The sequence below is a fragment of the Acipenser ruthenus genome, chromosome 1 (assembly GCF_902713425.1).
Source record: "Acipenser ruthenus chromosome 1, fAciRut3.2 maternal haplotype, whole genome shotgun sequence".
Classification (NCBI taxonomy): Eukaryota; Metazoa; Chordata; class Actinopteri; order Acipenseriformes; family Acipenseridae; genus Acipenser; species Acipenser ruthenus.
The window spans coordinates 114,889,097-114,913,431 of NC_081189.1; the positions used below are offsets into that span (position 1 = coordinate 114,889,097).

At 39.8% G+C, this 24,335-nt stretch overlaps 1 protein-coding gene across 2 annotated transcripts in view; it reads left to right on the forward strand.

Annotated features, from left to right (window-relative positions):
- uvssa (UV-stimulated scaffold protein A) overlaps positions 1–23,792 on the forward strand; it is a 37,773-nt gene extending 13,981 nt beyond the window's left edge. For both annotated transcript variants that reach the window (XM_034926403.2, XM_059034342.1), the window contains exons 8-14: positions 2,794–2,899; positions 9,154–9,337; positions 15,585–15,749; positions 17,474–17,657; positions 18,257–18,368; positions 20,633–20,822; positions 23,243–23,792. In XM_034926403.2, coding sequence (XP_034782294.2) covers positions 2,794–2,899; positions 9,154–9,337; positions 15,585–15,749; positions 17,474–17,657; positions 18,257–18,368; positions 20,633–20,822; positions 23,243–23,336 — 1,035 coding nt within the window. In that variant the 3' untranslated portion in view covers positions 23,337–23,792. The remainder of the gene's footprint in view (positions 1–2,793; positions 2,900–9,153; positions 9,338–15,584; positions 15,750–17,473; positions 17,658–18,256; positions 18,369–20,632; positions 20,823–23,242) is intronic.
- Positions 23,793–24,335: the final 543 nt, after the last annotated feature.

Below are 24,335 nucleotides of genomic sequence, written 5' to 3' on the forward strand. Positions count from 1 at the left end.
AAGAACTTTGCCTAAATCTATAAGCGTTTTACAGTTGTGTATCCTGCAAAGCACCACGAAGCACTGTCGTATGTGCGACTTGCGGTTAGGAGTATTAATTGCAGGTTGATTGGGAGGTTGTCTGAAGTCCTCCGTACAGTTTGTTAAGTGGTGCTTGTCAATGTCAGAAGCTTTGTATAAGGGCACTGGGAAGAGTTCAGACAAATTGGGGGCGGAGGGGATTATAAAACAGCCCCATGCGTTTCCATTTCTTTGTATTCATTAGTACTAGTTTTAAAAGTGGTTTGGGGAGCAATTAAGCATTATACTGTAGAAGAAGAATTACAATGGGAAAAAAAATAATAACACAGACAATGCCCTCCATAAAAGAAGGGCAGTAAAAGTAAGCATAATGTTTTATGAAAATGACCCCTATATTTAAAAAAACAGCACTGTGTGTTATGCATTGTAGCACTGGGGTGGTTCACGGCTACCTTTTGAGGAAATTAAAACACATAAATTCTGTTTAGCGTTTGATGCGCTCTGCGCCCAAGTTGAAAGCCATAATGCTCCCGCAAAACCTTGGGTTGCTTTTCACCTTTCATAAATTCCTGGGTAAGATTCTACACCAAAAAATAATTTTCAGCTCCGTGGCTCATTGTTATTCAAACTTGATTGATCTTCGTCATTTACTCGGTGGGGAAGTTAAGTGCCCCCTGTCATCTCTGAAGACTATAATTGGGACATTTCACAGGTCAGCGCTGGTGACAGTTTTCTCTTTTGATTAGTGTTAGAGTGATAACAAAAATGACGGGACCCAGTGATAGATGATCCCCACACGGAGTACCTGGGCCTGTAGCACGGCCCAAACAATAGGGTCATATTAACAGCGTATTCATAATCTAATTGATGTATTCTGAGAGCCCTTTTGTAGTGTCAAGGGGAATAAGAAATGTTGAAATAAAATACAATTTTACAACTGCTTCCAAAGACCCTGGGACTACTTTACCCAAGCTAACATTAGGTAGTCCAAGATGAATGCTTATCAGTGTTTGTTAAACCAGCAGTTTTAAATCATGTTTGGGATTTTCCTAAATAGTTAGTTTTAATAACTGGTTTTGAAATGGAATATTGTCCTAATGGGAGAGAAAGTGATTTTGTCTCCGTGCCTGAAACGAACATTCATGGATTAAAATCCCTGTGATTTGGCAGTCCCCGCTGTGTTTGTTTAACTGGATTTTTAAATGGTTATCTGTGATTTGCCAGTCCCCTCTGTGTTTGGTAACTGGATTGTTAAATGGTTACCTGTTACTTGCACCCCGGCTCTTAAGTCTGCACGGAGAACTCAAACCCTTGTCTGTTCTCAAAGAAAACAAATCTGCGCCCTACGTTCCTGAACCTTTTTTTTGTGATTATCTCAATCTCCAAGTCTTTTTAGCTACGTCAGTAATAAATAAAGGGGATTAAATGTTCAAGACTGGATTGGCTACAAAGCCTTTCACCTCTGGGTTGCCGGTTTTATTCCAGCCCGGTCAGTCAGACTGGCGATCGAAAGGTATTTACTGTACAGCTAAAATAAGGGATTAGTATTTTAAAAAGCGGTAGCCAAATTGTACTTACGCAATACCAGATTCAGAAGTAAAAAAATTAACTTTGTGATCATCCCAGTAGTCGTTGAAAATGTAAAATACTGATACGCACTAATAGTGTGCATGCAGACTGGGCCCCTCATTAGAGTGATCCCAGCGTAGCATGGTCTGGAACACTCGGCAGGGGCAGCAGAGATGCTTCCTAGGATATTCAGTTCCAACTCTGGATAAACAGAGAACTTCAGCTTCCAGTGTCGCTCGAGTGCCACTCACAAGCACTAGAATTTATCAAAATACAGAGCAAAGAAATAAAATGTTCTTAAAAACCCAGTTGCAATTAATAGGCCACTAGTCTGGGGGGGGGGGGGGGGCAATTGGAAGTGGTCAACTGGAAATTCCATTAGGGATCGGAATTAAAATATTCAGACTTCCCCTTTTATTGCATAGCTGTTCTTTTTTCAGCATGCAGTAAATCTCAATAATCGCAAATACTTCAGGTAGGTCCCATTGAGTGATAATCAGCTATCTGAGCCACTGATGAGATTCTAATCCTCCCAGCAAACATACAGAAATGAAATGAATTGCACTCCGCTCCTCGGGGGGAGAAAATAACCATTAGCTGCTTTTGTACTACTGCACTGCATGCTTTGTTTCGAAGAAAATATAATAGATCTTGAGCATTTTAAATACTTTCAATAAACACAGTGTTTAGCAGAACTGTTCTCATTTTCTAAGGGAGACCTAGAGACAACAAGTATAATTTTAAAGGTTGTATTATTTTTTCTTTTTAAATTATTTTGAGGAGCGTTGAAATATGCACCTCTTGTTTTATTTTTTTGTGGGAATTCTGACAGTAGAGCCAAAGCAAAGCATTTGTAATTAACTATACTATAAATCTGTGTGTGTGCTGTAGGTACACTGTGCCATGCCAATTTATTAGAATCCTCTTACTTCCACTCAAAGGGATCAATTGAGTTGTTCTTAATGGCGGCAGAACTTGATACCACCATTGTTTAAATCATTAAAATAGGATCTTTCCTAATATTTAACATAGTCTTACAGGCCGGAATACCCCAGAGAGACTCGCAGTGCTGTTAGCTGGTGGGTTTTCATAAACTTGGTACACAAAGAGCCAGAATACCACAGCCATTGAGTTGTGGAGCAGGGCACATGCTTAAGCTGTGTTTTCAACCCTGTCACCCCTGCCTCTGCTGTGACCCCTCAGATGAAGGCAGCAGCTGACGATGATGAAGAGGATGACGATTTCGAGGAGGTCCCAGAGAAGGAAGGTTACGAGCCCCACATTCCAGACCACCTGCGTGGGGAGTATGGTGAGTGCCCGGTCCCAGCATGGCATGGCCGCAGCAAAGAAAATAAATAGCCATTATGAAGTAATAAAGGGAGCAGCCATGTGAGTAATCTCCCTGCACCGTTCTGAGGAAGCCATTACAGATTTCTGAGAATTGATTAGTTAATGGGAAGTTATTTTTAACTCTTATAGCCACGTTGTTTTGCACATCTCTAAATACGATTTCCCTCACTTTTTGACATGTTTTTCTTCTTTTTGTAAATTTATTTAAAAGAATGTTATTGTCTGTTGCATGTGGAGGCGTATTTATTTATTTATTTTTTCCAATAGCCAGCTACCGGCAATCCCAGTACTTTTTCGTGATCAAACTTCTGTTTTTACTACAATAGATTAATCGCTACGAAAATTCTGGGCTTGCTATTAGCTCATGGAATGGTTCAGTTGCACTTGTAAAATTCAAAGGATATTGGTATTACGTGTCGAATGGGTTGAATCCCCACAGAGTTCAGGTGGATGGTTTTCCTCTTGTGTGATTACTTAACTACACAGGAGAGAGAACGTTTTTACATACAAAGGTCAAATGGATGCCAGTCCTATCCCAAATAAAGAAAGTGCTTATTTCAGTATCGGACTCCTCCTTACCCAAGAGACACCGCGTTTGGAATAGAGAGCATCAGATTGTGCTCTGTACAGATCACTGATGTGGAATCTAAATAAAAGCATATGTTGTAGATACATATTTTGTGTCAGTGTTGCTTTTTTTTTAATTATACAAATATCATTGTTCATTTTTTTAAATGTTTAAATGTAGAAAATGATTTTATATTACAAAATGTAATTTATTTATTTACAGTTTCCCCCTGGATATATAATTGTCTACCGTAAGGAAATTTAGCATATAATATATATTAACCTGATTTCTAGATGGATAACTTGCATATTGTTGTTTTTTTATTTTTTGATTTGGCATTTAATTTATACATTTTTAATTGACCAGCCAATACATTGGATTGGAGCGATTAGGTTACTGAGGTATGAAATTATCCATACAGATGCCAGATAAACAATATCAGATCAATAATGACCTCTCATTAGTATTGTCATTGTCAGCCAGCATCAAAAACAAGCAGGTTAGACTTCTTGTAAGTGTGGGGCTGATGAAAGTGGTATCAAAGGAGATCGTCTGGGGGCATTGAACCTGAAGAACTCCAGTAATTTGATTAGCTGATTGATGCATAATTTTACTGAGTTACTGTAGGATGTTTTAATTTCAAGCATAAGCTCAGAAAATGAACTATCAATATGCGGACAAAATTTGAGAAAATGTCCCCACAAAGATAATAAGTCCTGAAAAAACGACATTGTGGGGACGTCCCCACTTTGTAAAACATGTTTTTAAGAACTAAATATGCCTTCAAGGAAAAAAAAAAAAGTGCCAAAATATTGAGTTTGTTGTCGACTTTTACCCTTTGTGGAGTTTTTTTTCTGACTGGAGTTAGAAATAGTAGGTACAAATATAGTGAGAGTCAATGAGAAGTCCCCACAAACGTGTCTGTGTGCATTTAACTGTCTCTGCATGAGACCGTGAAGGGAACTGAGGAATGTATGCAATTGTAGAAAAAATATATTCGGGATGTTTCGTACTTTTAAAACCTTTTGTCGGATAAAATGCCAGAAAGCACACCACAGAGTTTGTTTTTTGTGCAGTTTGTGTATTATACGATGGTTGGACAAAATAGAAACACATTTGTGGAAATTGTCTGTCCCTCACAAAAGTATTTAACTTTTGCAGCTTTTCTAGAGAGGGTTTATTATTGGACTATTATTGGACTATTATTGGACTTTTCTAGAGAGGGTTTATTATTGGATATATATATCACAGGGTAGTTAGGGAATACAATTATATATAGATATCCCATGGAAATACATACTGTAGAACTACAATCCCTGGTATCATTGTATAAAAAATACTAACTGCAAAAAAATAATTCAGCTCAACTTCAGTTAACTTTACAGTAAAATAACAAGGCATAAGGATAAGGGAATCCGGATCTCTCTCTCTCTCTCTCTCTCTCTCTCTCTCTCTCTCTCTCTCTCTCTCTCTCTCTCTCTCTCTCTCTTTCTTTCTCTCTTCATTGCACTTTTCACCAAGAGGCTTTTATCTCCCCCTTAATCCCACCGTTTCTGTCAGGACATAATCTCTTTCTCAAATTTACATTTTAATTACAAGGCCTGCTGAACTCAGTAAAATCAATAATGTCAGCGCTGGGCAGCCTAACTTTCAGCCGCCGGCTCGGCCTCTCTATTTCCTGCTATTGATTTATCTCTTTAACACCCTTAACTTTATTGCTTCAGACAAATAGGTGCCATTTTGGTCAATTTGAACAAAAAAAATAAAGGATTTGGGGTATTTTGCGATCCCTTCCAGAGCTGCTGTGCTTTGGCAAAGTGAATCAATGTGATTTAGTGTACTAAAGGTTACTGAAGAGAGAAGCAGGATGGGGCAAAGTTAGAGTTTCTTTAAAGATTATATATATATAGTAATGTAATATGCAGGATAAAATGTTTGAATCATATACTGAATTAAACAATATCCCACATTACATACATGATGGTTTATGACAGGCCATTAGTTATGGTTTTTATTCCACAAAAGACTTTGTGGCCAGTAACCTTTGCCAGGTTAATCCGAGTGTATGTGGCTGTGAACATTTTATTTATTAATGTTTTAGAGTTGTATGTGTTTATCTTGCTTGTGCAGGGTTATCCAGTTTGGGCAGTACAGTTTTTAAACAGCAGATTTCTCATTTTGTTATAGCTTGTGTTATAGTGTTAGTTTTATAACATGTCCTCATTTCTTCCTAAGTGGTGTTTACCAGGTGGGCAGCCCTCTTGCTTCAGAATACTAAATTGACTCCCGTCTGAGCTGAATTAACAGCAGCGCAGGTGCAAACCAACCACAACTAAAGAAAAAAACTATCCCATTAGCTTGTTGATAAAGTCAACACATCAGCCTGAATGAATCAAGGTCAAAAGCTTCATCTTCATCGTCATCTTCATGTTACAGCTGAGAAGGGACTGAGGCACAAAAGGTTCAAGTGAATGCCCAAAGATCATAGCAGGCCGAGAGCTCATTGAAGAAATTGTCACTTTTAATTTGTTATGTGATCTGTACAATATAAAGAAGGCAGCTTGGCCTAATGCTTTGCTTGGATCTTGGTTTCAAAACCACAGCTTAGACATGGACTTAGTGCGTGACCCAGGGGTCGAGCCATTGCAGCTCCTTGAGCCCACCCAGGTGATTGCATGGGTGGCATTATATGGGGTGGGGTGTGATTTGAGAAGATCATGATGATAATAAATGTAGTGATTGCATGGGTGGCATTATATTGGGGGGGGGGGGGGGGGTCCTAGTGATGGAGAACTATACTAATAGGCCCATTATATTGTACCATTCTTGACCAAAATGACACTGAAATATATTTGATGAAAACTGGGAGACATTTTATCAGAAATAATAAAAAAAATATTAAGAATTAAAAATTGGAGACACAACAGCATATAACCGTGTACTTACGCAAGTTAAAAATATGTTGTGTGAGTGTGTCACTGTAGGTCCATTAGCTATTAGAAACATGTTGCTCTACCACCAGTCTTCAGTCTTCATTCTAATTTTGAACGTACGCTCAAACCCATAAATTTGCGTAGGCAAGAAGTAAATGGGATTTATCAAATTGGCGTACGCCACACCTACGTACGGTTTCGTTGATAAATCACACTCCTCCTATAAATGTGCGCACACTTCAATTCCCCGCCCTCAATTAGCCTTATATTGTGCATAAATAGCGGTATATTTCAAAGTGACAATGAACATTCTAAAAGAGAAAGAAGAAGAAAACGTTCTAAAGCAGCACAGGTGCACAGCTAAGGAAAACCAAGAAACGCAAACGAGGTGGAGGCTAAAAAGTCCTCCCTTTTCGGCAGCTTAAGTAGTGGCCTGTCAAATAAACAAAAATATGTAGCTTGGCAGGAGGTCACCGCTGCTGTAAACTCAGTGAGTTCTGAGAGCCGGAAAATAAAAAAGAAATGGTCCGACATGAAGGTTGAGGGTAAAAGGCGCATTGTGGCTACAAAAACTAGTGTGCGAACTACAGGAGGGGGGACCGGAGAACCAGACCTCTCCACCCGTGACCAACGCCTCGCGTCCATCCTTGGCAAGAGCGCTGTAGAGGGAATTTCACCAAGTCATTAAATGTGTTCATCATGTTATTCTTTGGATGTGGATCGTCGTAATTATATTAACCATATGCTATTATCACAGTCTGGTTATCCACTTGTGCTGATGCATTTATATGCTAATATATTTATTTGGACATTAACAGCAATAAAACAAACGCCCAATATCTTATTTTACTTAACAAAACATGTTTCAAGCGTGCAATATCACTTTTCAGCCACTGGAAGTAGCGTACGGATGGTCAGAAGTTTGCGTAGAGGTACGCACTTTTCCACGTCAAGTTGAAATTTGATAAATCACAAAGTTTGCGTGGAGTCGAGCGTGCGCACAGTTTACACACAGATCTGTGCGTACGCACGGCTGATAAATGAGGCCCCAGATCTCCACAGTAATCCAGGCTGATGGCTGAAGGAATTTCCTGTCTGGCTCACAGCAGTGCATTAGTGTGCCTGCAGAGTGGGAGTTACAGGCTAATGATCTTTCACCTACAGCTGACGCCTGTCTGCCGGCTCGCTGCGGTGCAATGTTGGAAGGTGGAACCGGGGGTTGATTAGCGTGCAGTGCTGCTCTGAATGAGTACACGGGGATGGGAAGGTGTGTAACACTGTATGCACCTGTGTGTGTCGTCAAGAGGAGAGGAAACCCTCAGGTACAAAGCAATGTCTAAGTAGGAAATACTACAACTGCGGCTACTTAGTATAAAGTAAGTAAATAAATAATTTATAAGAAAATATTAGGCTGTAAAAAAAACTTCTTTTTTCCCCTATTCGCTTTTTAACACAATTACTGCCTCCCATTTTATTGTATTTAAGTCTCTTGTTCTTGTATGCAAGTATTTCAAATATTACCCTATAGATACACTGCTGGTTCCTGGTTGCTCGCTGTAGGTCTGATTGGTTCTTGAATATTGGAGGAGATGCAATTTATCTGATTATTCCAAATAAAAGCTTACAGTGCAAGCAAAAGAGCAGATTAACCCTTTGCTGTCCTATGTCAGACCAGGTCCAACATTACAATTTTCCCTTTCCGGTCAAAAAGACGTAAAACACAGGTCTCTAGTTGTTTTTTTCTCTGGAAAAAGCTGAGAAAACCATTCAATGGCAGAGTGAGACCGATAGGAGCCAAGAGAAGCCAAAAAAAAAAAAAAAGGGGGGCGGTTCTGAGCAATACACATAGCCCCAGCACCACATAGATAACACGGACATAAACAAACAAGATAGCTGCTTCTGCATCCAGCGCTCAAAGAATATCACAGACATTTGCAGAGCTTTTCATAGATGTTATAGTTGGATTGCATTATTGAGGACTTTGGTGATAAAACGAGTGATCAGGAGATGATTTATCAGTATGCACGACTATGAAGAGGTATGTGAAAAATACAGCAAACAAGGGGTGGGGCGGGGCTGGAGATGCAGTACTGAGTCCTGTTGATATGCAGTGCCTTTTAAACCAGTTTTACTGTGGAAAAAAATACTTTTAAACAGAGTGTGTAAAATAAACAGCGCGTGTGAAAATAAATTGGACCTGACGTGCCTGAGACGCGCTGAATAAATGGACCGCTAAGGGTTAAAGGGACCAGGGATAATAGGGTTAGAGCTAGTATAGGTGACAAATACATTTTATAAACTTGGTTAGCGTGCCCATATATAGAAGGACACAGTTATACCCTTGCACCTTTTGTTTTCTGCTTGCTTTCTTATCCACATTGATATCCTTCTTGCTGAGCAGGAGTTCCCTGTTGATGCAACTTGCCCTTCTGGGTGAATGGTCCTTATAATACCTTGTGGCCCCTGGCATGTTAAAGCTTGTATAGCTTCAGGAAGCAGTCCTGGTATTAATTTAGCGAACACCAGAGTAGGGAGAGCTGCAGTAGTATAGCTGGAATTATTTCCCATTTTAACTTGGTTGCAGAATAATTTACTTTACCTCTAAGATATATATATATTTTTTAAGTCATTACAAGTTTTCTGCACACTTATAGTTCTCTGTCCTTAAACCTCGCGTCTTACTGGCTCTTCTTTGTGGTTGTTTTCTTTTAGGCCTGGATCCTGCCCCGGCCCCTAAGCCAGCAACGGTAAAAAGAGGGAGGCCAGTGAGGCCAGCTGTCCCTCACCTCCCACCCAGACCAAAGAGGAGTGTGAATGACGAGGAGCTGGACCCGACCTGCGCTGCAGCCACACTCAGACTCCTGAAACACAGACTGCAGCCTGCCCCGTCCACCAGGTAATCCAGCGGGCTCGGAACTGCTGTACCAGCCTGACCCCTGTAGGCCCCCGCACCTGTACAAACACATGCTTTTTTTAATTAGCCGTTTTTGTAGCTTTGGAAATGCTGTTCTCTTAAGATGGTGATCGAGACCTGCAGCAGCCTGACAAGCTTTAAACTTGACGATGTGCCTTCTAGGCTGACACATTCATATACAGTAGAGAGTCAATTATCCAAACTAATTGGGACCGATACTAGTTCGCATAATCAATTTTGTATAAGTAATCAAACAGGTATTAGTAACAATTACTGTACCTTTTATAATGTATAGGATAATAACATTTACAAGTACAGATGAACCTGTTTTATATCACGTGTCAAATGCAGCACTAAGATCCAAAAGAATGAATATTGACTATGCATTTGTTTAAATGTGAAGAACGACTAAATGTACAATATTAAAACACTGCTCTTTAATTCACCATTAGTTTTCTTTCTTTTTTCTCCCACTCGTAATGTGCTGTCATAGGCAAACATGAAGCATGCTTCATATCATGACCTGCTTTATATCATGAATTATGCCTGCCCAGCAATCATGATGTAAAGCGAGTTCATCTGTACCTGCTGATGATATACAGCCAGTAACTAATTCTATTACATTAAGCATACAACATTACAAACCTTTACAAATTATTCAATTAATGAAATTCAGTAAATCTTTAACACGTGCAGTTAAGGTAATGAAGTACTGTAATTAAACGTACCATATACCAAACTTTGCAAATCATCAAAGAATACAAGAACTTTGATAAATTACAGAACTTCAAAAATCCTGATACTTAGATACTTGCTGTTAAGGAATTGTAATAGTGTGCAATTGAAATGAATAAAATAAAAGTTCTTAGCTGCTCAATAACATAGACAAGGTCTCCAGCCCTTACTAATGAAATAGAAGAAAATCAAGAACAAGGTGAATTATATATTAATTTGCTTAACTGCAACAATTTAAAGCACACAGTGCCCCATGTAAGGTTTTGGTGGTCTGAATAATACTATAACTTTGCCTCAGTCTGCTGGTCCTTTTTTGGCAGGTAAATCTCATCGCCGTTTTAGCAGCAGAATCTGTGTGCGTAATACACCACATGTAATTCATCATGTGATTATAGGTGCGTTCGGTTGAATAACCAGTACAGTTGATCAAAGACTCTCTATTGTACATACAGCCAATGGCCTACAGCCAAAAGTGCCTGTTTCTTGTTTTTGGTCCTGTGAGCTCTGCTTAGCCAGACACCATAAATTCATGACTTACTGGTTTGTTTACATTGCATTACAAGATAATTAAGGTTGTTATTAACTGTAGGCTCAGAATTTTTGTTTTCCTTGAAGCGTTCCGGACACTTAGTGAACTAAGTAGCCACTCTCCTCCTACTACCACCTGAAACGTTTGGGTGTTTTTTTACACTGACAATAGTTTGGTGTTTTTGTACACTGATAATATTTTGGTGTTTTTGTACACTGATAATATTTTGGTGTTTTTGTACACTGATAATATTTTGGTGTTTTTGTACACTGATAATATTTTGGTGTTTTTGTACACTGATAATATTTTGGTGTTTTTGTACACTGATAATATTTTGGTGTTTTTGTACACTGATAATATTTTGGTGTTTTTGTACACTGACAATATTTTGGAAAAAGTCACCTGTAGGCTAATAGTTTCAACACGAGCTTGTGAAGTAAGAAAAAATATATTACATTGTATGGAGGTCTGCACCTTTTAATACAGAGAAATATGTGTGCTTTTTTGTAGTCCATTCTGTTACAAGTCAATAGTGGATGTGTACTGAAATAATAAACAATGTTTTTTTTCAGTCATTCATTCCTTAACAGGCAATTATAGCTTATTTGTTGTCAATTCACGGGGTGTTCGCTGAGCTGTAAGGATAGAGCAGAGGAAGCAGAAATGAGCTGTTAGTAAGACAATATCGAGCGGAGGATGCTCGGCCAAGGATAGAGTGACGAGCCCGAAGCTCGGAATTAGGTGCGGGCTTAGAGAGGACCGAGTTTGAAATTAGGATGAGCTGTCCTTTACGCGAGGACCAAGCTTGGTCGAAGGTCACGTTCCTGAGGATCTGAAAACATATCAAAAGGCTCGGCTCGGCAGAGGCGCCTCTCGGGGTGATAGGAATAGTCCATCAGGACTGAATGGAGAGATAGTAAAGGGTTCCCTGACTGGTCTGATGCTGCCCTCTCAAGAGGAGAGGCACAGGCCTCCGAAGCTGGGAGCGGGAAGGCATCCTGCAGAGAACCTGCAACAGAGAGAGATAGAAAAAGCGCATGTGCTGCGTAAGGATAGTGTGGCCGGGGGTCCCCTCTGACTCGCTCGGTGAGAACCCCCCTAGTGCGAGGATGAGGTAGCTCTGCTGACCTGAGATTGGGGGAGTGAATCCGCACTTACCCCCCCCCCAAAGGATGGACCCCCGACTCCCAGCAGAGACCCACACTGTGAGACAAACAATAGAGTTGCACCAGTGCATAACATAAAAGAAACAGCTGGAAAAGATGGGAAAGGAAGGGACATACAAAACAAATGATTGGTTCATGAGAAATGAACCAATCAATAAATAATGTGTTTGAAGGTAGAAAAGGTTGTTTGAGGGAGATGTATTATGTCATGGAGGAGTAGGGCCAGATTGGAGAGACAATTTTTGATAATTGAGTGAAATTACCTTGCTGGAGTTGGTCAGTTTTGGAGGTACGGAGCCAGATGAGAAAGTGTGAATCTGGAAACTGTAGAAGGTCGCGGGAATGAATGCCAGATGCGGGGAAGCTGGAAACTGATGGAATTGTAAATTCTGAACATCTTAGAAAGCCAAAGAAAGCAGATAGGCACTGTACTTCCATAACAAGATACTCGAAGGGAGAAAAGCAGCCTTTCCGAAGAGTTGTGATTATGAAGAGCGGGATTTCAGTTGAGATGGGTAAGCAAGAGGTGGAGACTGGAGGTGAGCTTTTGAGGATTCCTTGAAGCGTTAGGTGAACTGCAGGTATGGAGAGGAGGGTTGGAGAGGGAACTGACCTTAAGCGGTATGAGTATTGAATACCCGAGATATAGGATTTGATTGTTGAGGGAGGCAGATGAAGAGACTCTCCTGTGAACAGTGAAGGCAAAGATGCAGTCTTGGTTGAAGGAGATGGGTTGAATGTGGTTTTGGGCACAGAACGTTGAAAAAGTTGACCAGCCGGTGGTGTAAGACAATCTAGTAGTTGGGGGAAGAGCTGCGGCCATGTAGCGTCGGGCAGATTGTAGGATAATGGAGATTGATGGGTTCAGTCATGCAGGAGCAGTTGGAAAGGTGGGGTTTCCAGGGAGTGTGGGGATGCTGAAGGGACCAGTTGATGGAAGCAGGATATCTGTAGGTGAGAGTGTGTTGGCTGCGTTATTATTTATTTATTTATTTATTTTTACTGTATTTCTAAAGTGCTTTATGATGGTGCTCCGCTATGAAAGGCGCTATATAAAATAGATTGATTGATTGATTGATTATGTGTACCGGGAAGGTGGCGAGATTGAATTATAAAATTGCAAGAGGCTGAAATCCAGATTAGCAGTCGAAGTCATTGCATGATGAGGGGGGAGGAAAAGCGTCCTTTATTAATGATGTGGACTGTGGGTTTATTGTCACTGTAAAAAGGAATTGTCTTCCTTGACTATTGGTGCCCCCAGAGGTGGGCAGCTGCGATTATTGGGTAGATTTCGATGAGAGCTGTAGATTTAAGATGGGGAGGATAAATTCTGAATTTCGGAGGGGCCGTTTGCTGACGAACCATTGAGAAGCTAGGAAACCGCTGAAGCCGATGAGGGATGCGTCTGTAAAGAGAGAGAGATCGTGGGGTGCTGAGATGTAGTCGTCATAGAATAGAGAGAGACCGTTCCAGTGGGAGATTAGCGTAGTCCACATTTTTAGCGTTGGATGATATGTTCATGTGATAGTTTAAATTATTGGCAGTATCGGAGAGTGCAAGGAGATTAGAGATGAATGTCCTGCCCTATGGGATAATATGTAAAGCAAAGTTGAAATGCCAGAGAAGAGAGAGAAGATCTCGTTTCTGTACAGAAGAGAGAGCTGGAATGACGTGATGAGGGAGCGAGTATGCTCTAGTTTAACAGGCGGGAGGCTGGCTTCGAATGTTATTGTATCGAGAGTTATGCCCAGGAATTCCAGAGAATGAACGGGACCGATGGTCTTGTTGTCGGAGAGTGGAACGCCGAGGGAAGTGAACAGGGTTTTCAGTTGGTTGATTGCTTGAGCTGGAGGATGTGAGGATTGCTTGAGGAGGAAGTCCTCCATTAAGTGGAGCAAAAATGGAACGTGGCAGGAATTAAGAAGGATCTAGCACAGTGCTTCTAAAAGGGTATCGAATATTTCTGGGCTGCTGTGGCAGCCTAAAGTGAACAATAATATTTGTTGTTCCAGCATTCCGAACAAGTGACGTAATGTGGGGTGAATAGGCATAACTTTGGAAAACGTCCGATATGTCAGCTTTGGCTAGCCATGAACCTTGACCTCCTATTTTTATAATTATTATTATTTGTTTATTTAGCAGACGCCTTTATCCAAGGCGTCTTACAGAGACTAGGGTGTGTGAACTATGCATCAGCTGCAGAGTCACTTACAATTACATCTCACCCGAAAGACGGAGCACAAGGAGGTGAAGTGACTTGCTCAGGGGCACACAATGAGTCAGTGGCTGAGGTGGGATTTGACCCGGGGACCTCCTGCTTACAAGCCCTTTTCTTTAATCACTGGACCACACAGCCTGCTAGTTTGATGGCATCTGCTATCTTGATATAATGTAGCGAGAACTGATCGTGAGAGATGAGAGAGTTTATGCTGCTTGTAATGCTTCCTCGGGGGTGGTCGAGAGGTCGATGATGAGGTGATTTTTACCTGAATACTTGCGGGTAGCGATGCCTATGGGATTAATCCTTAGCGGTCCATTTATTCAGCGCGTCTCAGGTGCGTCAGGTCCAATTTATTTTCACACACACTGTTTATTTTACACACGCTGTTTTAAAAGTATTTTTTTCACAGTAAAACAGGTTTAAAAGGCACTGCATATCAACAGGACACTCAGTACTGCATCTCCAGCCCTGCCCCACCCCTTGTTCGCTGTATTTTTCACATACCTCTTCATAGTCATGCATACTGATAAATCATCTCCTGATCACTCGTTTTGTCAGCAAACTCCTCAATAATGCGATCAAAAATCAATATTTTATTACTATATATCTCAAAAAGCTCTGCAAATGACCGTGATATTCTTTGAGCGCTGATGCAGAAGCAGCTATATTGTTTGTCTGTGTTATCTCTGTGGTACAGGGTCTATGTGTATTGCTCAGATCCGCCCCCTCTTTTTAAATTTCATTTTATTTATTTATTTCGGCTCCTATCGGTCTCACTCAGCCACTGAAAGGTTTTCTCGACTTTTTCCGGAGAAAAAACGACTAGAGACCTGTTTTTTAAGTCTTTTTGATGATGTCGGACCAGAAAGGGTTAAGCCTCCCAGCAATCACCCCCCCCGAATTTCGCCCCTAAGACTAACATATGTTTAGAATAAGATCAGTATACAGCCAGTGGTTTAATAAAAAGGCCTGCTCTGACGAGTGTCATATCCTCACACGTTTGTAAAGTGCTTTATCCCGTCGTCTAATATTTGCTTACTGCACCATTCTGACCATCACAACCCACCCCCCCACCCCCCCAATCTCTCAAACGTGGATCCTTCATTTCATCTTATTCAGTGTCGGATTCTTCATTCTTTTTTTATTTTTTTATTTTTTTTTTATTAAATGTTATTAATTTATCAATACATAAATCCCTACAATAAAGTTGAATTCTCTACTTTAAACAACAATACCTATAGCCTCTGAGACAAGTTATGTAGTACATATTACATTTCAATAAAAGTGAATTAAATAAATAATGTGGAACAACATAACAGTGGATGTCATTCCATTAGAAAAAGTACACTCTAGTTTGGAGGGAATTAAAAGAAAACAATACTTTGGTCAGATGCAGTAAATACTGAACAGATACTGATATGTAATACACAGTGGTGGATTCTAATTTCTAACAGCAGTGTAAGTCACAGTGGATCCAAGCCAATGTGAGTGTTACACGTGTGCGAGAGGTTAATGAAACTAGAACAGCAATTGTGCTCCATGTTATCCGCTATTGATTTTTTTATAATCTCTCTACAGCATGCCTGAAAGCTCCAAGTCAGCAGCCTGCGCTGCACATGAGCCCAGCGGCAGTGAGGGAGGCGAGGTGCAAGAGGAGGAGAAAGCCCAGGCTCCCGTTATGCCGTTCGGACTCGACCTGTATTACTGGGGACAGGACCAGCCCACTGCTGGCAAAATAATCAAGTATGTTCATTGCTGCTGTAAGCGATCCCCTGTAGCTTGTCAGGTTAAGATGCTGCTTGTAATAGAAGAGTCGCAGGTGAATGATCGTTAACCTGTATCTCCCACTCCGCAGACAAGCTAATGTACAGCTGCGAGCCAGACAGGAAATTCAAAGAGACCTGCCATCAGCCTGGATTACTGCGGAGATCTGGGCCCTAAAGACCGGTGACAGGGCAGCATGCTTTAAATAGGTAGCGGACAAAAAAATGGAAACACCAATGTAAAGTCAATTAATAGGGCGTTGGGCCACTATGGTATCCCGCTCTGGAGTCCTCGGCGGACCGTTTTTGATGACACTGGCTGCTCGCGCCCCAGGTTGAAATTTGCAGTCAATTGATCTGCAGCTGCTCGCCTGTTTTGCCTTGCACTTCAAATTAATGCACGGATATCACAATCCTGGAGTATGCGCTTCCGCCCACTGTTGCCCTTTGCTGATGATGTCTTCCCCTCGGAGTTCCATGCCGACATCACCTTAGACACCGTTGCTTGTGAAACATCAGCAAGTTGAGCTGTCTTGGTCACTGAAGCTCCTGCCAAACGCGCCCCAACAATCACCCCTCTTTCAAAGTCACTGAGGTCTCCTCTTGCAGCCATGCTAGCCATAATTATAGGCAACCAGGCCTGTCCAGCATTTTAATACATGACCCTAAGCATGCTGGGATGTTATTTGCTTAATTAACACATGCGTTTAAAAGCCAGTCCGAAAGTGTAATTCAACGTTGATGCATACAATTTGATTTATGTATACAGATCTAATTGTTATTAACATGCTGCTTGTATAATTGAGCTTTACAGGGGAGCTTATGCAACTCTTAAAATTGAAAACATGCTGCTCAAAATGGTCGAGGGTATTTTAAAACAGATACCAAACTGATTTTGTTCACATTTCTGCTACATGCACAGTTTTAGTTCTTTAAGACAATTGAAATATGGTTCCTTTTAGTACAGCACTTAATGACATCATATTAAAAACTGATTAAATATATTGGAGGGGGGAGGGTAAAAAGAGAGACAGAAAAACAGAAAATGTGATAAAGTATATATTGAAATAGAAAATGTGATAATAAAATGTGTATTGAAATAGAAAATGTGACAATAAAATATAATTAAATAGAAAATGGAATGTATGAAATAATAAAAACAAAACAAATGGATGAGCCTTACTCAGAAAATGTATCTAAGGGAAAGAGCAATAATTCTTAATAAACAGTGATATACTTTATAGCTTGTCAATGTTAATTATAAAGTCAAAATAAAATACTACAACCACCAGAGGGCATCGTGCACTGTATGGAAAAAAGAAAGGCTAACTTCCCTGGCCTTATAAAGATTGCACCAAATATGAAACAAGCAGGTAAGAAGATGACTAAGATCCCCACTCCCACTCTGTTGGTTTTCTTTTCCGTTGTCATTGTAAAAGAGCTGAATTACTCTTTCAGAAGAGCTAAGCAGTCTGACCATGTTTATGGAATAATACCCACTGTTCTTTTTACAATAAAATCAGTGTGAAATAAAGTTGAGACAGATTTACAGTTTGACCTAAAACCATGTTGAGGCATTGGTTGAATTATGGCCTAGAGGAAGAGGGGGGTTTGGGCCCCCTTTACTGAGCCACCCACACCACGACCAGCAGCTAATTTGAGACCCACGATCCTCTTCTCTTTATTTCCTTTTCACTGAACCAGATCCAGCTCCCTGCATCAGTTCTGGGTCCCTCACGAGGTGGAGGAGGAGGTGGAGAATCCGGAGCTGTCAGCCCTGGTGAAGACTCGTTACATCACCTTCGCAGGGAAGTTTGAACCTGTCAAACACAAGTGCAGAGCACCACTGCCAAACGGGGCTCTTTGTGAACGCCAGGACCGAGTCAAGGTTTGTGCAGACAGCAGAGATTTGACAATGGGGGAGGGGGGAGTGTGTCAAGACTTGAATTGAAACTTTTTATGAGAGTGTAAATTTAGTTTAGATTATTTCTTTCAAACTGTTGCTCTCAGAGGGATCCTAAACCATGCATATTTTCATATTTAATTTCTTACCTGTTTTGTATACTCATGTGTGTAATCTCCATCCTTCTCTATTGTTTGTACTGAGATCATTATTACCCCACCGGGGATAGAGTTGAGTAGGGCACACTTTAGAATACTGCATATGTAGTATCGAGCTGGAGAACGGATTGTCCGATTGTGATGAAACTTGACGAGTCTTCTTAAGTATCTTGCACTATATTTTTACATATAATTGCTCAGCCAGTTTAGATCAGAAGCACATATTCTATCTCCACTTTTTAGGGCAATCTGACTGCATCATGTAGATACACAGCTTAGCTCTAATTTTGAACCGGCAGTCTTTGTTTTGTTTTCGACTGTTGAGATCTGTTTAAGAAAGCGACATTCAATAGCTGTGTGTCGGGTTGAACTTACTGGACCTCTTGGTTGCGTGGGATGTAATGTGTGTTTGTTTTCTTGAATTAGTGTCCGTTCCACGGACTCATTATCCCTCGGGATGAGCTGGGAAACCCCACTAACCCTGAGGATGCAGCCAGGCTGGAGAGGGAAAAGAGGAACAAGCAGGAAGAGCAGCCAGGTGAGCTTCTAAAACTGGCTGATGGATACAAAGCCACTGATAGGGGGAGTGGATGGAAATCTTAACCTGAACCTACAGTCAAGAGAACTCCATATGCATACATTTGTACATACTATGAACCAGTCACCAGAAGGTACTGACCATGTTTGCTGCTGAGAACCACCAGCTAATTATTTTTAGATGCTTGTTATGCTGCTTATTAGATGCTATGTTGCCTGTATATTTCAGCAAAATACTTTTTAAAGAAAATAATTAAATACAAATTTTAAAAAAAAGTCTCTGATCCTAATCAATTACAGACATATTTTCACAGTTTATATTGTATTTAGTGTAGTTGATAATAGGTGGGGTAATCAATAGTTTCTCAGGTTTAGCGTTAAAGAGCAGTGGAATGAGATCATTAAATAGGCCCTCTGCATTGGGCACTAAAGTATGGTAATACCCTTATAAGTGGTTTTGAGAACATCTAGCTGCCAGACACAGGAGAGTGATCACAAACAGTATATTGAGTGGAATTAATGAACATTTGGTACAATGAAATGTATAAGCTGTTGCTGCTGTGCTTAGTGAGATTTTCATTATAAAACAAATCCCAAATCCTCTTTTCTGAAGTGATCTCCCCTTCATAAGAATGGATAAATATGCCTTACCAAGAGGGTCCTGCTTTTTGTGTAGAGCTGTCTGTATACACACTTGTATCTCGTTCGACATGGCACTTCAGTACAGTATTAGTACAGCAGTTTTGAGGTGACAGCGCAGGTCACTAATACAAGCTGAATGTATTACTGGCAGTTTACTGGATTTGGTGGAAATGTTTCCAACACTCTGATCCTTCTGTAGCCCAAAGACCTATTTACCTGTTATTACCAAAAAAAAGAAAAAGTAGTTTAGTCTGTGAAATGATGAACTGATGAATTAACATAATAACCAGATAATCTGCGGCCTATGTCCCTTCGCCAAAGGTTTGCACAAAGAACAAATTAAGTGCCTATTTTTCTGTGTCAGTCAGTTGTGAAATAGCATCTTTTTACTAACTGTGGTATTGATTCCCCGCCTTCCCTTGCAAACTGTCATTTTCTCTTCACTGCCGCTAAAGTCAGTGACAATGTATGAAGAGCTTTAAGGGCCAATCAAGGCTCAAACAGCAGGATCATTCTTGGCACTCTATTGATTTTTCTCACAGACTTTTAAATTGCGCCTTCATTTTGCTCAAATGCTCATTTCATCTCTGCCAGCTACTGGTATTTGTTTTCTTTTCCTTGCTGCCCAAACAATCGTCCTATTCCCTGCCGCCTCTAAACTGTAACGCCTTCTTATTACTGGAAGGTAAGGTGTTTAGACACCGTTTTCCTTTGATCTGGGATTACTTCACCGCTTCTGCGTTCTGACCCCGTGCCTATTTGCTATTTCATCTCTGCAATAAATGAACTGAGGTTGTACTTCACAAACTTTGTGCTGTTGGGATTACTTAGAAGTGAGTCAAACTTTTAACAAAAGGTTCTTAATGATCTTTTATTACTTTCCTTTAAACCCCTTTATGACCTGTGCCCCCAGTTACACAGCCAGTTACATACAAAGATGTGCACAGGCTCCCTGGTCCATGAGTAATACCCCTGTCACTAGTATGTTCTTGTGAGGAATAACATACATAATCAGGCTGCAATTCCATAGTGTCTCTCTCAAGACACTATAAAAAAAATAGTGTCAGAGAAATAGACATTTACAGTTTCTACATCAAATCCTATACTGCCAACCATTCAGTGTTGACTGTTAAACTTCAGCGTGGGTTGAGCTTGCTTTCGTATAAATAGTTATTTACCCGTGTTTTTAACGCAGTGAAAATTAAACACACTGTAATGCCTCCCAGGATTTGCACATCTACAGTCCCTGAATATACATGCCAGCATAACAGCAGTTACCATCAACAGCAGTGTAAACAAGACAGTGCACCGCCCTGTAAACTAAGTGCAGCTCAATGGGGTTTTTTATGCTTGTGAAAAACAATTCCAAAATACGTGTTTCAGGTTGCCTTTACATTTGCGTACCTAAAGACAATCCATTTGTCTTTTTGATGTTGTAGGATAGAAAGCCCTGTCTGCTTGATGCTTGCTTGTCTGCAGAGAGTTTTAATGCAGAGTTGCTCAGGAGTGGCATGTTATCTTTAATCTTCCTACTTATTGTGGCAGTGAGGTGCCCTGTCCCCAGCTTTACCTGTGGAGTAAACGAATAAATGCTTAAACAAGCCGCTTCTTCCATTCCGGCAGACTGGCGGGACCCGCAGCTGATGAGGGAGATTGAAGCCGCCACCGGGGTGGATCTGGGGTCCTCCAAGAGCTTTGGGAAAGGGAAGGGGTCAAAGGGCAAAGGCAGGAAGAAGAAATACCCTAACCTCACCGACCTCAAGCAGAACTCTAACACAGCCCGGTCAAGGCTGGAGAAGAAAGTATTCAGCAAGTAAGACATTCGCATGACAAGTTCATAAGATGTGAACCAACGAACATTTCTCGTGTGTTTCTTTTTCTTTGTCTTTTACTTTTTTTTTTTTCTTGTTTTGATTTTTTTTTTTTTTTTTTTTGTGTGTTTTCATGTCATTTGTTTTGGTGGGCATATACAGTACGACTGGTAGGAGAGCCAGAAAGTAGAGGCGTGGGTCTAGCCCTAGGACTACATTTTATTTATGGCCCTGCTATCCTTTTATAGCTGATTTAAAAAGTACCAAAAATAACAAACTGTGGTTCAATTGTGTAATGCTAACACAGCATAACATGTCAAAGTAGCTGTTTTGATTACTTTTTTTTTTTTTTTGGTTCTTTTTTAAATGTGCTATAAGGATAGCAGGGCAATAATTCACTTTTAACACTGGTACAAGCAGCTAATCTAGAAATATATTTTACTTTTTTTATTTATATTTGATTAGTCCGGTACCACTGCCTGCGCTCAAGTCAGAAGGCCTGTTAGACCCTAGTGTTAGCCTGGGGTTTAAAGCTGCATGGATCCCAGTAAGAAGATTGATAGAAAAATAAGCATGTGACTTGTAATTGGAAGTAAACATTTTTGAGTCGTTGTTAGCCTTTGTTTGTCCTCACTAAATGTGTCGTAGACTGAGTTTGTATGTAGAGAAAATATGATTTATTTAAAAAGAACACCATCTTGTGATGAGAGCTGTGCCAAACAGTATTTCATTATTATTATTATTATTATTATTATTATTATTATTATTATTATTATTATTATTTTAATGGTGGTTTGATATGTAGCAAGTAATAAAAAATGTAGCAAAATGTAAAAAATCTCCAAAATTGTACCAGTACATTGGTATAAGACCTGTACCATACCACACCCTAAATACCATACTCAATTTGAATCATAAAGTGTCCCATGAACAAGCACTGGGTGCTTCACAGACTTAATAAATTCAAAATTTTCAAAATTCAAAATGCAATCTCTAGAAAGCTGTTAAAACATCACCTAAATCCAAAAAGTAAGTTACACAGAAAGTCTTAATTGTAGCTCATTCAAATAGGCAGGACCGGCAAGGACTAAACATTTTAAATCAATGCGATGTGTACAAGCCTCCTTCATTGAGCTGATCTGCATACTCCCTGAATGTCTGTCTTTAACTGAATGTACAGTGTTAAGCTTTCAGACATTTCAAAGGTTCCTCACTTCAAAACAACAATGCTTCACAGTTTATTAAAGACGATAGGAAAGTTGATAAGCCTCCTACACTTTTAAACTGCTAAAAAAAAAAAAAAAAAAGGGCTTCAAATTTACAAGTAATAAAACACTGCCTGTTTCGGTCAATAAAGAATGGAGGAAGACTTGGGCCCGGGAGCCAAGGTGGGAATCGCAGTTCATTTACAACACCCGGGCGCTAATGCCAGGGCCGCTCAGTGGGACACGTCAAGGCCACAAAGCTAGTGCTCACCTCTTCCACACAAATCAGATCATACTTGAACTGCGCCTCCACCTTGGCTTTTCTTAATTTAACAAGTCTGGAGCTCGGGGGAGCCTGCTAACTGCCCCTCTGCTGGCAGGATATTGATTTTTTTTTTCCTTTTGTGTGGTTGCTGCAGGGAAAATCCATGTTCAAGCACTTGTACTTAAAACTGTGCAATTTTTATTCAATTCAGGGTTTTTCCAGGCAGCCATTTTTCAGCTGCCGTGCCATTTCGAGTCTAACAATAGAGCGAGGCAACGGTTTAACAGGAGATAAAGCACAGCAGTTTAATACTAGATTATTGAATATCACTCACGGGGGGGCTGTTAGCAAGATGTCTTGAAAACTCCACTGTTGCTTAAATGATAACATAATTACATTTTGACAGAAAGAAAACAGGGACATAAGTGCTCATCTTATGTGTATGTGTTGCGTGTTGTTTTTATTTTATTTAAAATGTTACTTAATTCATCATTTTGGGTTTTGGGTTTCTGGATAGGTAGCAGTTGTTATTTTTACATAAACAAAACACACCAAGGCTTCTGTTTTGAGTTCTTATTGCAAATAAATCATGTTGGCCTTTCAACTCTGCTGGCCCCATAATAATAGTATAAAGTAGATGAGGGCTGTGTTGAAAGGTTTACAGTTTGCTATCATGAAAGGTATCTGGACTCTGGTATTACTGATTTATTTAACTATCTGGGAAGTTTCATCAATACCAACATTTATTTGACTTTATTGACTTAAATAACCTGCATACTTTGAGCCATAGCGTTCCTTTTTTGTTGTTGACATAACACAGCAACAACAAAGAGCTTGTACCAGGCTGGGCAGCCCATATCAGGTACTGCAATACAGAAGGTTTTCTGCAATTTGTTTAAGAAAAGAAGCCCCAGTAACAAGTTGCACCTCACTCTCTGAATTTCTTTTGCAGAGGTTCGGTGAAACGTGTGACAGAAGCAATGAATCGAATCGACAAAAGGAAGCATGAAAAGTTTGCAAACCAATTTAACTATGCCTTGAATTAACGTGCAGATGAGATGCACCTCTTTCAGGCTGAACTGAAGCTGTTCCTTTCAGAAAAATACTCAGGCAGCTGCACTGTACTGTACTGTTTCTTACCTTGTATCATTGCTATTTATTATAATGTACAGTTAATTGTCTTTTTTGATCACAGCAATTGTGTATTTTAATGTTGCAAGCTTGTAAGTTTTAATATTCTGATGAATTGAATAATTTAGTTTCCAGTGTAAAATATCTGATGACAGTGTTATGAAGCCAGGTTTTGTATTCTCTTTGTGTTTTCACCATTACTTTTACACATTCGGAGTCTCTTTTAATTGCAGTGCCACTTATCTTTTACACATAAATATGCATAGCCAAACAATAAATGTTTCTGTACTGAAGGTACCGTAATTACAAATAGAGACGTCTGTTTTTTTTTTTTTTTTTTTTAAGGTTAGGTTGTTGGATGTATTGATGTGCTCAAATACTTTTTAAATTGTGTACAGTACATATCGTTATGTCTCTGTCTTTAAAATGTCACATTGTTAGATTATTTGGGTGCTTTTTAAAAATTATTTATTTTGTCTTTGGTTTAATTTGTTAGGCAGAATCTTACAAGGGAATATGTACCCCAAAATATTGTAATGAAATGATACGATCTCTTTTCATGATCACATGCTCAAAGGTAGCCTAAGGTATATTTTCACTAGGGGGCAATACACTGTCTGTATGGTAATGACATTGAAAACTGGGGACAGGTTTTCAATGGCTTTTTATTAAAAAATAGAAAACATATTTTAAAATACTAGATCAATATTATACTATGATACAACATTCCTTTTTAAAAAAAATATTGCCATGTTTTAAAATGATTCCATAAAATACATTTGTTTTGATGAGAAAGTATAAGAGCTGGAAGTGGGGACACTGAACTTTTATAAAAAATCACCCTTAAATGTTAATATTGCATAAAAATAATTATGAATATTTGCTAAATGTTAATGAAAACAGCTAAAGAAATA